Genomic DNA, 17,579 nt, shown 5'->3' with positions numbered 1-17,579 from the left:
AGAAAAATGAGATCCAGTGATACATAAAGAAAGGCAGTGGAAAAAAAATCATAGAGGATTGACGGGTTTGAGAGTTTGCCGCAGCTTGTTAGTTAGTACTTGATATGAAGCGAGTGCTAGAGGAGAGAAATGTGTTTGTGTGTGTGTGTGTGTGTGTGTGTGTGTGTGTGTGTGTGTGTGTGTGTGTGTGTGTGTGTGTGTGTGTGTGTGTGTGTGTGTGTGTGAGTGTGTGTGAGTGAATGTGTGTGTGATGTGAAGCGGTAAGGGCACTGCATCAATTACAGTGTCTGTGCCAGCGGGCTCCTGACACCGGCGCTTCTTCATCCTCTGCTTCACAGTGGGAGGTCTCTCCCTGCAACCACGCTTCCTCTAAAGCGGCATCCGCTTCGTCTTCATAAAGAGCCGATCGATACACACGTACTCATCCAATCCTCTAAACACTCGATATGAACTATGCCAAGCAAACGATAGAGGCTATTTTCTTTTTATTGCAGTCTGTGCATGTTGGAGCAGGGCTACTTCTCTCCAATGCCCATTTGACCAACTGAGCACAAAGTGAGTGTCTTTTCGTCCAAATATTATAGGCATACCGAATGCTTTGTTAGCTTTACAGGTAGTTCATGCATATTTTACTGGCCAGGCATATTGTAGCTGCCAAAATAATATTTACACTTGATGTTACTAGCAGGTACCATATGTTGCTTGGCAGAAACAAGAATGCACACAGACATTTTTGCTGGCTTGGATATTGGACTCATATGAGTTTGCACTCAGATTCTCCACTACAAACTGAAGTCTTGCTAACTCATCAATTTGCCATGGTAATACCCAACGTCTGTGCTGATTTATTGCAACCTGTTCAGGGAGATGCATTAAGCGCTGCATGGCATCTTGTATCCAAATGCCTCATTGACAAAAACGTGACTGTGAAATTTAAACCATCTAACCACACAAGTAAATTACACTATGGATTATAGTTAGTAGATAAGGTAGTACCTCTAGTTTTTTCATCTTCTTCTCCATGGCGACACGGTCCAGAGGTTCTGAACTGTCGGTTAACTCGGTGAAGCTTTTCTGAGTGGAGCTGAGCCAGTCAGTGAAGGACACGCAAAGGTTCTCAGCCTCCTCGATGCTCTTCAGCTCCTCTTGTAGCTGCTTGATGGTGTCCTGAAAAATTTGAATTTTGAAGTAAAGTTCAACAATATAGAATTTTGGATACCAATATAAACATTTATTTGTCATTTTCGCAATTAAGAAGGGATGCATGATAATATCGGCACGTGACTGTATACATCTCGATAAGAGAAGGCATAATAAAATGTAATTCTACAACAAGCGAGATTGAAAAAATATCTGCACATCTGATATTAGCATCGGTAAAAGGCCAATATGAGTCAGAAAATGTTGGCATATAGGATATCCAATTTTGTGCATCCCTAACATTCTGTACAACATATGACACTAGAACTCACTTTACGTTTGTTGCATGTTTTTGTTGTTGTGGAAGGATTTACTGTAAGTAAAATGTGCAAAGAACATCAAATTACAAAGCAGGTTTTGTATGTGTGGTTATATTGGCAGTATATACTTGTTTTTATTTAACTTGGAAATTAACCACATGATAGTGTTGCACTACCCCATTATATATAAGCATGAACATAAGGTGCATAACCTCACTTAACACCTGCCGCCTTCTCGATTCTGGGGTTAAAACTGTTAGAAGGACTTTGGCTATATTTGGTCAGGGGAAAATTCAGCAAACATCGTCTGTATCTCCTTCTTTAAAGGTGTGATGTGCCTCAGTAGTCTTACTTTGGCCACCAAGGACCAAAATCTCTCTGATCAACCATCAAAACAGAAAAGATCTGTTCCCCCCCTCCTCAGTCATCTGCAGAATGTCAATAGCTTCACTACAAGGTGAAGAGGGGTTTTATTTTTTTGACGCATTATCCACTTGACTGAGGTTTTGAGTCAATAACACCATGAGGATGGAGAGGGTTTCTTGCAGGTTTGACACATTATTCACTCAACTTGCAAATCCTGTGGTGAGAGGCTCCAATTAGCTGATAGTGCTGAGCTCACACCTTTTCTGACTAGACAGAGGTAACAGCTTCCCACCTCAAGCACATATGGCCCCCACTTCACGCAGTATAATTACAGGCATCCATGGCATGAGAGGGATGTTATGTGTCTGCATACATATGCATTGGCATGACTGTAAGTATACACATTCTTGAGTCAATTTTGAGAGGGGAAGGAAGGGGTGTGAGGGTAACGGAGACAAAGAAAAAAAGTGAGGGGGAGACGCACGTAAACTCAGATGTGTTACTGAAGGTGTTAAAATCAATGCAGCACAGGCAAAGCTTTTCCACTGCTGGTGCTGGGTGTGAGATTGCCTTCTGTAGCGTTTAATTACAGCCTTAGCCCCAGACCAGAGGAGCCCCATTGATTTTCCTTTAGTCCCCCCCAGAGGAGCAGACAAATAGAGAGGCTGGATCTGAGTATACACAGGCTGGGCTCACAGGCATAACTCTCAAAGCTACTTCAATGGGGTGTTACAGAAACAAAGTCCAAACTCTCACTGGAGCAAATTCCATGGTGAGAGAGCATAACCGTGCCCACTGTGGGCAAAGACCCCTATGGCAATGCACACAACTTCTTTATCCATCATTGAGATAGCACAACACAAAAGTGGTTAAAGCTGTAAGGCTTTATGGTTGGCTGTTCCTAACTCATGATGACAGGAGGGTATTTTCCAGGAAGATCTTCTGGTGAACAGGAAATTAAGTATTATGTGTCCGGACTTCCTGATTAGCAGAAACATTCTTATACCTAATAAAAATAGTTTTGTTTGGCATAGATAGTATAAACATTGAGTACAACAGCTGGCGACTTAGGTCACAGTGCCCTCTACATGCTATACATCTTCAAAAAATCAAGTCATACAACATTGGTTTACATTGGTAAGTAGTTATGAAATAATCAAAAAAAGAACTGGGATGTTACCATTTCACAGATAAAGAGAAGACTGTTTTAAATTTTAACTTTCGAAAGAAAAACATGTGCCACATCTGGCTACATTGTTAATAGACAAATGGTTTCAGAAAATGCAACATCCACCAGGAACAGCTGTTTACAGTATTTCATATCCATAGTATGAACTAAAAATCGCACCAGAATAAGAAAAAATATCTTGCCATTTTAAGTTGCTGTAAGGTAAAGTAGTTTTATTGTGGTTATGTTGAGTTTGAGTGAAGTGTCTAACAAGACAGTTAAGCTCGTCCTACTTTGTTTAAAGCAAGAAACTTGCATTCAGAAGTTCTATGGTTGTATTTTTATGTTTAATAAGCAAAATAGGTGTAAGAACATTTCCGTTCTTGACATTTTGTGAATTTATTTTATTTATTTACTAAACTAAAAGCTAAGAGAGCTTGTCGCTTGCATCTCCCTGCTGAAACTACAGGGGGGTTATACTATCAGACTGTCAACTCTTGAGGTAGAAAGTAGTATTACAAGACAGGATAAGCCAGGACAAGTTGGCATGCTAACTTCGGTAGACATCTCTGAAACAATTTACATAGATATCTTTGGCATAACATCAAAAATAATGTTTCTTCGTTCTGTTGATGATTTAAGTTTAAATGAATTCTGACTTACACAGTACAGATTGCACCTTTAACAACAGGTTCTCCTTACACATGAATATGTAAAAACTTCATCATTGGAGACATGATATCTGTCTTTTGGGAGAGCTGATGTTTGCTGTAAACAACAAGGGAATATTTGCAAACAAAATAGTTCTGATTTAAAAAAACAGACGCATTTGTGAAAGTCAAGAGCTTAAAGATATAATATATGGAACAGCAGACAGTAGCAAGTGCCTAACCTGGATGTTGAGCAGCAGGGAATGGTAGCGGGCAGTGAGCTGGGTGGCAGTGACGCTGACACGACTACTGATGTAGGTTTCCTCCAGAACCTGCTGGGCCAGAGAAGAGAGGCCATCGACCTCTCCCTGACGTGCAAGCACTGCCTCAAGACTGCCCTGTTCAGAAGGGACACAGATAAATGTATAATTAGCCCCATGCCAGGTAAATTAAGTCTAAAATATTCATATTTTGACCGTAAATCATCTTTTGATATAAAAGGGCAAACATGGCTGAGAAGGGAAAACAAGAAATAACACAACCCATCACAAACAAGAATATGGGGCCACGGGGTCTGTATACATGCGCATGTGTGTGTTCCTCTAAAAGAAGGGAAGGAAAATACTGAGACTGACATCCTGACGCTGGCAGGAAGCGTGCTCCAAAGGGAGGAGACCAAGTAGGGAAATATTGTGTCCCCTGCTGTTTTCTTTCAAATGCCTGGTGTGAGTGGAGTGTATGCATAAGTAAGAAAAGACATTTGTTGTTGTGTGAGGCCCTTGGATGAGTCATAATTTTCATTTATCTTTTAATCTGAGTTTTGAGTGCGTAGGTTGATGAAATATTTTGGGAACCGACTTGATGTGACAGTCCAAAAAGAAATCTGATTAAAAAAACTTTTGACAGGATTCATTCAAAGCTCATTTAAAAGTTTAATTTAGCTCTTTGCTATTTAGGGCCTAAAATGAGTATAGAGTTTAAAATACTGAGTTAAAATAACTGTGTGGTCTACAGTACTAGTGGAAGAAAAAAGACATTTGCAGAAAATACTACAAAACAGGATAATATCAAGTTAACGAGAAACTATAACTTAAATTTTAACTTGTGTTTCAAGTATGTCACAGTGCATTACAGTTACATGTATGTGTGTGTGTTGTCTTCCTTCCTTTTGAGCTTGAAACCCCTGACACTTGCACAAAACATCAAGAGCACATACTGTATCTTATATGGACTTAAAAGCTCTTAAGCCAAAACCCTTTCTCTCTCTTACCTGGAGTTTCTTCAGCTGAGTCGCCTTGGTGGCTCTGTCCGACCTCCGGTGACGTCTGATGTTTGCCACCTTCTCCATCTCCTCCAGCCACTGAGCCAGGCTCAGGAACCTTTGGCCCATCTGCCTCAATCTGCTCAGTGTGGAGCTCAGCTGAGTCTGTGTCTCCTCCAGACGGCCCTGGTAGGCTCCCCACTCTCGCTGAGCGGTGTCAAGGGCTCGGTCCTCAATCTGAGGTATACCCCAGGGGATCACTCTCTCTCTGCTGGTCAGCACAGAGGAGAGCAAAGACTGGCCATTTGAGCAGCGTTCCTGCAGAAGCTATAAAGGAAATAAAAAGGAAAGAACAAAGAAAAGGTGTGATTGAGATCTGTGTAATTAAGACTCCAAAGTGTTCAAGAGTGTGCTAGAAAATTCGGTTTTAGCCTTAAGCCTTATGTACTAGGACATGTTTCCTTATATTTGTTCATCACCTGTTCAAGACAATTACATTATGGACAACACTTCACAGTATTTATACCTGTAGCTGTCGCAGTGTCTTCTCTAGTGTATCAACGTTTCCCTCTGGATGAGACAACGAGGCAAGGGTGGCTTGTTCCTGCTCCAGCCAGTCCTCAAACACATGTAAGCCCCTTTGATATTCCTGATGGACCAGCACCAGCCCTTTGGCCTTACTGACTGCATTCTGCAAAACAACAGATTGGAGACATGAAAGAAGCTGTTAATCCATTCAACATAACAGGAGCAGTGGACAATGCAATGTTGTGATCACAAACACACTGGTCATTTTGACTATTTAAATCTTGCAAAACCTTAAAGACTATTGTGTTTGGAAAAGTATGACTACTTGCAAGACTACCGACTTCAATTGAAAACTGAACTGAACTACATTTTAATATAACATGTGAGCAGTTAAAATGTATGTAATGTGCTCTGAGCCTATAAATAACATCTTCCGTAATCTGTAAATCCGTAAACAAGACAGTGAAACTTTTGTAATTAACTGTTTATTAGACAAGTTACTAAAATGTTCAACATACAGGTCACACTCTTCAATAACACAATTGAGATTTATGAAAAAACAGCACTCAGAAAAATCATTCAAAAACAATCATTCATTATTCAAATGCCTGCAGAGGAAAAAAAAAAAACCTTATGTTGTTTGTACTATAAGTACCTTGGCCTTTTCTTTGAGGGTGTTGTATCTACACTGCAGCTGCTGCACCTCCTGCTGGGTAGTGTAGTGCTCAGCCATATTGGACCCCTTTGTGGCGATGGTCTCCAGAGGACTGCTGTGACTCAGTACTTCTTCATAGAGAAGCTGGAATGAAATGAGATGCAGACATTCAGTGGAGTAAATGGTACTCTGCTAGTAGGCTCTGGGGTATAAATGACTGTATGGCGTTCCATAGAAACAAAATGGAAATTACATTTTTAAAGAAACTGTAAAAGTACTCCTGGCTTTTTAAGGCTAGCCATTATTAGCAAGACGTGATACCTTGGTCTTTCCCAGGTTAGCGGTCTTGTCTCTCATCTCAGAGTACTGTCTGTCTGAGCAGCTAAGCGTCTCGTCGACCCGGTCCATCCACAGCACAAACTGACCCACGTCCTCCTGATAGCTGGTCCACTGAGACAAAGCGCCCTCCAGCTGGCTGTTACATCGACATAACAATGTTAACACACAGAGTAAACATAAGACAAAAACACACACATACAATGTGCACATAAATCTAATTGGCCTTGTAACCTTTCAACCAAATGAAATCCATCAAGTGAAACTAGACAGCTCCCAGCCCCATTTATCAACTGACTTGACAGATTGGTTCATGATCACAACCTTTTACACTGAATGGAGGCAGAAAGCAAGGAGTCCCAGGAGTCTTTGAGGTCCTGGATCTGTTTGCGAATCACTGGGACGCCCTCAGCTGAGGTGTTCCGCTGGACTGCTTCTCCCCGCGTCAGAAGCATCTTCAGCTGGATCTCCCTCTCCTGACGAGCAGCTAGTAAAGCCTACAGATAGAGGTGAAGGAACAGACACAAAATAACTATCTGAAGTCTAAAATAAATATTGGTGAACCATCCTATAACTAAACTGAATTATTCCTCTGTGTCAAGATACTGCTGTAGTGACACATTTGGTATCAAGTGATAAATCAGCTAGTATGATTACAATACATATAAACACAAAAAAACTGTTGTTGTAGTATGTTGAGCGATGCTATCCAAAACGAGGATTGCTGCCATTGTAATGAATAAGACATTTCATTAACTTAGTATAGCTTGTGTGCCCTTTAGTTTAAAGTATTTCACAGACAATGTCCCTTCTATACAAAAAATGTTCCTGCTAATTCAATGAGGTTGCCACAAGACCTGATTTAAACTTTGTCACATTGTCACTTTTGAGACAATGCTAGTCTCCTTAAATCACTGAAAATGTCAACATGACACACTGTAGGAAACATATTGCTGGGGAAACATGAATAGCTATTGTGTTTTAACTAGGGCTGTCAAAGTTAACGCTATAATAACAGTAACCAGTTATGACCCTCGGCCCACGCCGTAGTTTGGGAAATCAGGAAGCGATGCAGCAGTCATGTTGTGGATGGCAAGCAGAAACAAACCTCCTTGAGCAGAAATGGATAAAGAAAAGGGTCTTTTGAAAGGCAAGTTCAGCTTCAAAGCCCTGCCAGATGGTTCTCTCGACAAGAACAAAGTTATTTGCATTTACTGTCGATGTGAACTGAGTTACCACCGGAGTACGTCGAGTCTCAAATACAACTTGCTGGCCAAGCACATAGCTGATGCAAAGAGCCCTCCCCCCTCTCAGACCACGCTGTATAGTTTGCAACGGAGACGCCTGAACAACTCTACATTGACAAACTTTCAACAGCGATAGCTAAATGGGTGGCTACAGCTTGCAGGCCGATTAACATTGTATAGTTAACCTTTACATGTGGAATGTTGGACACTACATTGTGTTAGTATTACTAAGGAATGTTTCATTCAGGTCAGTATCTCCATCTGTTGTTGCTTGTTGGGCTTGAGTTTGTCATGTTATGCTTTCAGCATATTTTTTTTAGCATGCAGTACCTTTGAGGTTATTCTGGAGAATATTCTGGACAGTATTTGTCATTGTTTTGGATTGTTGCAATAATAATAAACCTACATTTGCATAAAGCAAGCATATTTGTCCACGCCCATGTTGATAAGAGTATTATAAACTTGAAAAATATCCCTCAAAGGTAAATTTAGAACAGATAAAAAATGATTAATCTGGAGTTAACTATGGACAATTATAGTCGCAATTAAATATTTTAATCGATTGACAGCCCTAGTTTTAACCAATAACCCAATCTCTGAAATATTCCCTCAACCCTCTTGTCCCTCCTTACTTCCAGCTGTAACATCCGGTCCTCTAACACGCCCTTGTCAGTGGTGGTGGAGATGCAGGTGTTGAGGACCCTCTGAGCTTCACACACCCAATCCTGGAGCTCTTTCAGGCCCTGAGAGAAGAGGCGGTGCTCCCCTACAATACGATCAATCCTGGAGGCCTTGTCCTTTAGAGATCAGAGCAAAGCACTGTAAACACACTCTTCAATTCTCTGCATCCGGTGCACAACAACAGTATCTTCATATATTTCTGTTTGCAATAGAAATTGTTTTTCCTCACATTCGTCTCCAGAGACTTTCCCACCCACACATTAGAGCACAAACACAAATGTATTTTGTTTGCAGTCATCACTTCACATCTTAAACATCTGTGTAACTGTAGAGTGAAGACAGGCAGAGCTACAATAACAATCTACAAGTGGCAGTTTTAAATTATTTCATTCCTGTTTCCATGTCTGGCAGGGAAGAAGACCTAAAAATAGCTCTCCACCAGCTAGCCGGCAAAGAAAATAAATCTCATTCATCATCGTTGGGGCACTCCTCACATTGTCCTGAGGTAAGACAACTGTGCCTCGTGGTCAGTGTAACGTTCTGTTCAACGCTGTATCAAAATTAATCATAAGAGTGTGACCAATATAATGAGAGCTTCAAAAAGGTCAGATCCTCAATCGCTGACATGTTTCAGCTCTGGATGAAAGGTGAGCTCAGCAGCCTTGGCCTTTTTTATGTTGATGAGGCTGCAACCCAAAGGACCTTTTGGAGGTGAAAGATAGATTACTGTGCTCAGGAAAATTACTATGGATAGTCATAGAGACTCTCTTGGGGAGCAATGTTTTTAACCAAGGCAAGCTGATTATAGAAACCATGACTGATACGCAACTGGAGAACAATGCATGACACAGCAAATAAGACAGAACAACAGTTAACAACATGGCTGGACAGAAGGCTCCATAGTTTAATCCATAGCAAGACACAGTTCAGCATGCTGTAGCATTTCTCAAGCACAGATACAGTAAGGGGACAAGAAAGAGGTTGGTAGGGTTACAGGGTGGGAGCAGTGTTACCTTGGTTAAATTGCTGAGGGCTAGGTACTGTGCTGACAGCTGGGACACACGGTGGACGAAGCCCTTGCCGGCTGCTTGTCCCTCCCAGAGACGATGAGCTCTTTCCCTGAGCCTGCCCAGCTCTGCCTCCCGACTGGCCATCTCCTCCAGTACACACTGGGCCAAGCATGAAGCAGGAGGAGGAGGAGATGGAGAAATAAAGATGAAGGAGCGATAGGATGTGGGTAAGCACAGTTGGAAGGGCAGGGTTATAAGTGAGAGAAGAAATGGAGCACATTGGAGAGGTTTTGTGTAAGCACCATGAAATTTTGAGTCAAGGGCAAAATGAAATGACAAAAAATAATATGAGAGACAGAAAAGGGAGGCGTGAGAGGCACAAAGGGGGGGAAACAAGGTTGGGTCAACATGTCACAAGAATAGACAAAGCAACAGTAACACATCAAAATACACAGAAAAGGACGGGGGAAAGCACATCATAAAAAACAGCATCAGCAGTTTTTCTCTTGATGTTAATTTTTAAAAAGATGTACGCTTATTCAGTTAGACAGCATAGCACAGAACAGGGAGAGGAGACAAGCCTGATAAGATACTGCAAAGGCAGGGGGTATACATGTGAAAAGGTAAGGAGGATTTTGCCAACACAGGTTCAGACAGTGAAGCCTGCATGTATTGTATTATACTTGAGGGGCTGGGGGAAGAAATGTAATTGCTTGCAGGGCCAGACAAAAGGCAACGAGGAGAAGTGCTACAGCGGGCTACAGAGTAAATACAAAAATAGCAACAACGATAAGGGCAGAGCTTTGAGATGGGCTTGATATATTTTTTCTCTTTTGTCAGTTTTATCTTTTTAACGCTCCGTGCCTCTCTTCCTTTTTTGTCTCTGCCAGACGTGGCGGAGGCTGTTATCTCATCTTGAAAAGGGCCTTTTAGCCACGCAGCGTTTCAGTTGTGACAGAAGGAGAATTAATTAGATTTCTGGACTTTTCTTCTGACTATTGTGTCAAGACGCTGCTCTATTTTGATCCAGTGGTGCTCGACAAATGTAATTAGGTCCTTCTCCTTTCCCAGCTGATTTGAGATTGTACTTCAGGGATGCATATCTGATGGAGAGCTACTGTACAACTATTTAGTATCCTTGGAAAATCTACTTCATATTCAAATTTTAGTGTAATGACATTGTAATGGTGTAATGCAATTTAACATAGAAGGGTGCCTATAGTATGGATTACAAGGCAAAGAGTATAATTAAAGAGTGGCTATTAAAACTAGGAGACAGACCCATGAAAAACCACACTGATTAGGAGTAATAGGAGTGCTTTGAGGAATCAGAAATAGTGGGTTTAAGAACCACAGACAGGTGTAACTGTGTAAGGTTCATGACTTTGGGCTCCACAATACCTGCAGTTTGCTGAGCTCCTGTTTCTTGGCTGGAAGGTCGTGTAGCCGAGCACTGCTCTCCTGAACTCTGACCTCTGTGCTGTTCAGCCAGTCCTGCAGAGGCTCAGCACTGGCCTCAAACTCAGTCATCTGGGACTGCAGGTTCTGCAAATGTGACACTTAACTTAAGTCTCTTTTAAACTGGTTCTGTATAAACTGTTAATATTACATTTATTGGAATAAGTAAGCATTTTAATGCTAAAATGCCCTTAGTAAGGGTGTCACAATACCTTTGATACGAGCGTAAAAAAAGGATACTTAATATGTCTTTTGATACCAAGGAAAAAAAGGAAAAAACAGTCCTAGGTGCAAAAAATAGGACCATTTTCTTCTTTTTTTATTGAACAACCAGCACACAGTATTGATACAGGAAAAGACACTGTCCATATACCAACACAATTGTAATGATGTTAATATAGTTGCAGCTTTGGGTTGAAAATCTGTTTTTTTTATTATATCTCTTGTACCTTTGATAATATCAAATGCAGATATCGTATCATTGTTAAGTTGTTGTACCAATAAAGTATCAAAGTATCCAAACTTCTGACAATCTTACTTGAAAGTACTTTATACTCAAATCAAATCAGTCCTTTTGCCATAAATCATCTGTTGTCAGGAAAACAGACACAAACATGCAAACTCTGTACACACATCTGAGTCTGGATTCATTTAAACATCCAAACCACACAGTTAACCTTTACTTAACTACAGAGTCCATCTGAGGTTGGGATTTCTTTTCACTTGAGACCTTAGCCAACAAAAGCAGCATCCAAACAAAAGTAAATGTTGACCAACCTTGAGTGCATCCTCCCTCATCTGCAGGTTATTCATCAGGCTCTTCCAGTCTTCTCTGGCGTTGGCCACCTTGGCCTTGATTCCCTCCACTCTGTCTTTGGACACCACTGCCATCAGCAGCTCCCCGCTGGCTCCTACTGTACTCAGTCTGGCCTGGCCATGCTCCCTGTCACTCAAGAACTCCTGAGGGGATACACAGACAAAGACAAAGGAACTGTGACTGTTTAACACAAACACACACACAAAGGGAGGAGGGTTGAAAAGTGAAAGGAGGGAGAAAAGAAGAAATGGACTGAGTGACAATCTCCAACTTCTTTTTGTCTTCCACTTCTGACGCAATGGCTGTGAAAGTGAAATCAATATGGCGATTCTCTCTCGGTTTTTCGGCGTCCCAGAATCTCACTTTACATTGTCAGAAGCAGCAATTAGACCGCGCCATTACCAATTCCATATGCGTGGGCAGAAGGAGGCGTCTGACCCAGGGAGGCAGTCACAGATAAGGAAAGTCAGTGAGCTTGAAATGTGTTGGTTTTTACATAGCTCCTCTGTAACCACCCACAGAAAATGTACACACACACACACGCATACACACCCCTCCCTCAGAGCTGAGCCGATGACAGTAGCGCAGCAGGGACCACTCCACCATCTGTGCAGTCAGCACATCACTTACACACACTACAGACTCTGCTTCATCACACACATACACACACATTGGGTACAGTACAGCCACACACAAGCATAGAAAGTCTGCGTGTCTCTTTATATTCTCTCTCTCACCTCTGTTCATTCACTGAACAGAGGTGTCTTTTCCACACTTACCACCATTCTCCCCCTGCCAATGTAACTGTATACCACCAATTAAGCGTGACACAATGGATGCCCCGAGCCCCTCCCACGCTGGCCCTCCTGGAGGTCAGCCATGTGGAAACATTGTTCCACATTCCTCACCAAGTCAATAATAAATAAAACATGACCGACTCTATATTCCTCTCTCCTTCACAGCCATATACTTTTATGACATTCCCTCTCATCCTCAAGGCTACACTAGAAACTTCTGAAGGAGGACACACAAAAACATCCTGCACAGAACTTCCCTTCTTTGACATGCTTCAGATAAAAACTATCTCTCTAAGTAACCCGTTTTGAACTGCCTCTTAATGTGATTTTTCTCTGTATTAGAGAAATTACCGTCTTACTATTTAAGCTCAGCTCAAAGCAATGACATTAATTCCTTGGTGGCAAAGCAGTGGTGGTCATGGTCAGGTGTCTGAGAGGTAATTAACTGTCTGGAGCAGGGATGTGGGGACGTCTACGTTAAACGACAAGCACCCGACTCCTAGCCAGGGCCCTGGGGTGCTCTAAAGAGGCTGCCAGACTGTTACACCTGCCAGCTTCTCAGAGAAAGACACTTCTCAGAAAGAGAGACACACAGAGATATTTTGAAGAGAATGGCACAGAGACCCCGCTGTGGAGCTTTCTCTCATCTCTCTTGGCTCTTTGCCCACGTTCAGCTTATCCAGCCTATGGCAGGTCCAACAGGCCCACCAGAGGACACTCAACAGTGGGCATGTCAACACAGACATCCCCTTGAGCAATCATGCATTAAAGGTGGATTGATTCTTCAATTATTACATTGTTTCATTTTAAGCAATTTTCTTTATGGTGGCAAGATTTGTTTAGGCTGCAACAAATCCACGCAGAGATATTACAATCTAGCACTTAGTTTGTAATTACAAACTGTGGATTTAGAGTGTACCCAATCTTATGAGGATTTAAAGCAGGAGGCCAAATATGGAGGAACACAAAAAGACTCCTATGGCAAGAAGACTGCTTATTTCATTCCCTCAACAGGCTGAATAACTCTGGTTCATGTAATTGAATAAATTGCACTCCTTGCTCTTAAGTCACTACTTCTTATCTGGAGCTATTTAATGGCCAGTAGAGTGAGATGATACAGCCATTCTGAGTGGCAGTCCTATTATTTTCTATTCTGCAACCTGCAGGTTATTAAAAATGTAGTTCCTTCTCAAAAGGCTAGATTAAAGTAATATTCAGAGACATTCAAATAAATATCAATTCTGCTACTTTCTTCCCCTGAATAATACAACAAAATGTGATTCAATCTGGATATTTGCTGTTCTGTGTCTGGTAGGTCTGTCCTGGGAAAACTCTCCGGTGCGCAGGAGGTGATGGACTTTATATTTCAAGCAGCAATAAACAGAATCAAAACTGGAGCAGTAACAGCTGAACAGACTGGGGAAAAAAAGTGTGATTTCCAAAAGATATCAGCAGTCTGCAGTGCCAAAACAGCATAGTAAGGACTGCACATGACCACAGTGTTATGCCACAAGAACATAGTAAGAATGTAACAGATGTCCACTGTAAATAAGAGCTGAGGTAAAGATATCTCTTACTTGGATCCTCTGCAGACCAGTGGAGGCCTCAGCAACGCTCTGTGGCACATCAAAGCATTTGGCGGTGCTGATTTTGGCGTTGACCAACCACTGCTGGAAGTCTCTCAGGGCTGCACGGAACCTCTGCTCCAACAAGCGCTCCTTATTTTGACACTCCCTGGACGCACGAAGGCTGAGGCTACAGAGGGAAAAGAGAGAGACGTTAAGAACTGATGTGAACATGTGAAATCCACCATGAGAAATGAACAAAGAAAGGGGTTACAACCAGAGGAAGTGTTTGCCGTCTACTCCTCATGTGCCCGTCAAAACAAAGACATGTGCAGATGCTCAGATACTGTACAAACTGTGCTCACACTATGGAGGAGGAGGAGGAGGAGGAGGAGGAGAAGCCTGGGAGATGAGCATGAGTGAGAAACAGGCAGGTGGAGAAATGGCAAAGTGGGTGAAGTGGAAGGAATAAGCGTTGGGGCAAAGTGGGAGAGTGGGGGATGGTGGTAAGGGCTACTGCGTGGGAGGGGGTTGAGAGGCAACATATGAGTGGGGCAAGAGTTCACAGGGGTGACAAATGGAGGGAACGAGGGATGACAGATTGATGCTGTAAGAAGAAGGCTGAGATGGAAAGAATACGGCAGAGATTCAGTCTATGAGGGGCACTTTGACATTTTAGTGGGTTATATTTTTTTAACAGGAACTTTTCTGTCATTCATATTTGGTCAGAATTTACAGCTAGAACCATGGCGTACAGCAACAATACAGACTGATAATAATAATAATAATAAACACGCATCTATAGCAAAGCAAAGGACATGTGTCATGCTGACATGTTCTCTGGGTTTGACCATTGGGATAATGTAAGTGCGGAACTCAATAAAATATAAAACAAAGGTATGGTAATTTTAATGCGTAAATGTTACATATTACAGTATAACTTTAATTGACGCTAACGTTTCTGACAGATGGACTGAATGAAGACAGAAAGGAAGTGAGACCATGTACCACAATACTGTAAGTCAAAATTCTGTAGATCAGCCCTACCGAGAGACAAGAACGTTGATATTGGATAATTGTGTGTTCCCTGTTGAACATCTTTTGTGTCCAGTGCCAATGTTTCTAAATTTCTCACTTTCTTAAAAATCTGGGCATGGAAATTAAAGAATGGTTACAGTTAGGCAAACATTGTGGTAATATTGGCAAACATTAATTGAAGGTCTGTGATTAGACACCAATTCCTGATATCTGAATTGAACACTTCACACTTCTTCTGCATTTGCATTGATTGTATAATATTTATGTAATTTCTAGGGATACTAGCCTGTGTAATGTTTAGGTAAGTTACTGTCTTTACAGTCCGGGCAAAACAAACAAGACAAAACAACAAATAAATGAGAGAGTCATTTGGTTTCATACATAGTGGGGCAGTGGGTGAAGGTTAAAGGGAGGGTGAGTGGAAGAACTGATGGAAAGGATGACAGCAGGGAAACAAGGTGCGCAGCTGTTTAAGCAAGACTAACTGTCCAAAGGGAGGCATGAAAAACACACAGCAAAATCACAAACAACCTTCGACAATGCACACACACACGAATGCACACAAACACCCTTGAGTTTTAATGATGCGATAAGGGCATGAAGGGGTAACACAGAGGGGAAAGCATGAATGTGGAAGAAGCACTTTTTTTCTGCTGTAACAGACAAAATCTGGCTTGTGCTACCTCCTCTCTTCTGACTTTTTTTCACTCTGTCTCTCTTCTTGCTCTTCTTTCCGCAGTGCTTAATGTAGGACAGGTGCAAAGAGCCAACAGGCCAAGTCTATTACAGACTAAAAAGCCAAGTGAATGAGGAAGGGTGCTGTTATTGCCAATTAGCAGCCAAAGCCAATTATCCGCCAAAGCATCTCCAACAAGTTGACCTCACTCAGGTTGTCTGCCAATAAATGTTAGTCACAGTGCTTTTACACTCACCGCAATATGTCCAAATAACTATGTTAATATTACATCAATGTAAATTCAGTAGATAATTTGTGCTACTGTAGAAGTCCAATGCATTGTGTATGCATGTTCTTTTGTACGCATTGCTGTTCATTATAAAAGGCATTGCATGGTACGTTCACAAACCAGCACTAAATGAACACAGGCTAACTTGTGGGCTCAAAAGCAGGCAATTAGAGCCCAGTAAATAGACTAAGGCATGCAATATATCAGCATGGAAAAACCAACCATCCAAATGTATCTGATTTCCCTCAAATCACACTCAGCCTTGCATAAAATTAAACCGGAGAAGGAAACAAACCAAAACAAACAGTGTACAGCAGAGGTGAAGGGAAGGTAGTTGAATGTCGCGTAGCAACTGGTGGCTGAGGTGCTCTCTGTCATCCTTCACCTTCGACTGCGTGTGAGATGGCCACACACATCCACACATACATGCACACACTCCTCTAACACAAATAAGCTTGTAAAACTGAGCACTAATCCTGCCCACTCAGAAATGTGAGGTGTGTTTTTGGGGGAGATCTCTGCCCTTCTTCCATTGTGGTTCTTGGATTAATTTGCTGTGTTATGGAATGAATGAGGGCATTATCCACAGCCCATTCTTTGTCATATTATGTGCAAGACACCTTCCCCACAGGGCTTGGCAATATGGCTGAAATCTCTATCACAATATTCATAAAGATTTAATTCCGAGTTTGTTATTAAGATACGGCAAATATATGCAACATTCAAGGAAATTATTCAATTATGCAAAGCAGCTATGTTCCACTGTTATGCACTGCATGATAACAATATTCTTACATGTGTAAAATACTTTCGTAACCTATTTTGTTAGTTTAATTACAGCTTGATATGAATTATTCAATTTAACATTGAACATGATAAGATCATTGCTTCTTGATATTAACCTGCTGAAAGTCCATAAATGATATAAAGTTATCAACCAGCCTTAGTCAGTGAAGGTATCAGGCACTTAAATGTAATGCTTTTCACAATTTTTAACCAGATTTGGACAAATCATCTTTTCCTTATTAAGGCGTTAAAGATAAGTATAAAGGTATATATATGTAGTCCCATGAAAGGTAGGTTTTAGTTAAGAATATGGTTATTAGAGCACATTTGGTTAATCTACATTTTGCCAACAGACACGTGCAAATACAAGTAAAAAGGCAGTTCTAGGTTCAGTGGTGTGTAACAACAGAAATGTGGACTTTCATACAGAAGAGATGACAAAAAGATGGATAAATTAAATTAGATAAAAACGTCTGTGGCAATTAAAACCTCAAAAATTTTCCCTTTTAAGGGATAAGATTGAATTTAAGACATCTTAAGACTTTTTAAGGACCTGCAGACATCCTGTTCAAATCCACACACTGTTTACTAAAGCAGAAAGACTCCTCTCACCTGTTGTGCTGTTTGATAAGCGCAGTGACCCGGTCTGATTGTGAGCCCAGGTCTCTGGAGTATCGCACCAGATCGTTCAGTTGGCCTTTCAACTTCTCAGCCATTGGCTCGGCGCTCTGCAAGCCTTCCAGTATATCCTAAACAACACAAAACAGACACCAGCTGGCTCAGAGAGAGAG

At 41.5% G+C, this 17,579-nt stretch overlaps 1 protein-coding gene across 2 annotated transcripts in view; it reads right to left on the bottom strand.

Annotated features, from left to right (window-relative positions):
• syne1a (spectrin repeat containing, nuclear envelope 1a) overlaps positions 1-17,579 on the bottom strand; it is a 121,093-nt gene that overhangs the window by 58,096 nt on the left and 45,418 nt on the right. For both annotated transcript variants that reach the window (XM_073492906.1, XM_073492907.1), the window contains exons 56-68: positions 17,401-17,537; positions 14,012-14,189; positions 11,598-11,780; positions 10,764-10,907; positions 9,366-9,521; positions 8,304-8,468; positions 6,749-6,921; positions 6,410-6,563; positions 6,089-6,232; positions 5,432-5,596; positions 4,915-5,232; positions 3,887-4,042; positions 997-1,167 (exon numbers count right to left, since the gene is read on the bottom strand). In XM_073492906.1, the coding sequence (XP_073349007.1) occupies positions 997-1,167; positions 3,887-4,042; positions 4,915-5,232; positions 5,432-5,596; positions 6,089-6,232; positions 6,410-6,563; positions 6,749-6,921; positions 8,304-8,468; positions 9,366-9,521; positions 10,764-10,907; positions 11,598-11,780; positions 14,012-14,189; positions 17,401-17,537 (2,244 nt within the window). The remainder of the gene's footprint in view (positions 1-996; positions 1,168-3,886; positions 4,043-4,914; positions 5,233-5,431; positions 5,597-6,088; positions 6,233-6,409; positions 6,564-6,748; positions 6,922-8,303; positions 8,469-9,365; positions 9,522-10,763; positions 10,908-11,597; positions 11,781-14,011; positions 14,190-17,400; positions 17,538-17,579) is intronic.

The sequence above is a fragment of the Pagrus major genome, chromosome 22 (assembly GCF_040436345.1).
Source record: "Pagrus major chromosome 22, Pma_NU_1.0".
Lineage (NCBI taxonomy): Eukaryota > Metazoa > Chordata > Actinopteri > Spariformes > Sparidae > Pagrus > Pagrus major.
The sequence above is the reverse complement of the archived record's forward strand: the minus strand, read 5'-3'. Positions and strand labels throughout refer to the sequence as shown.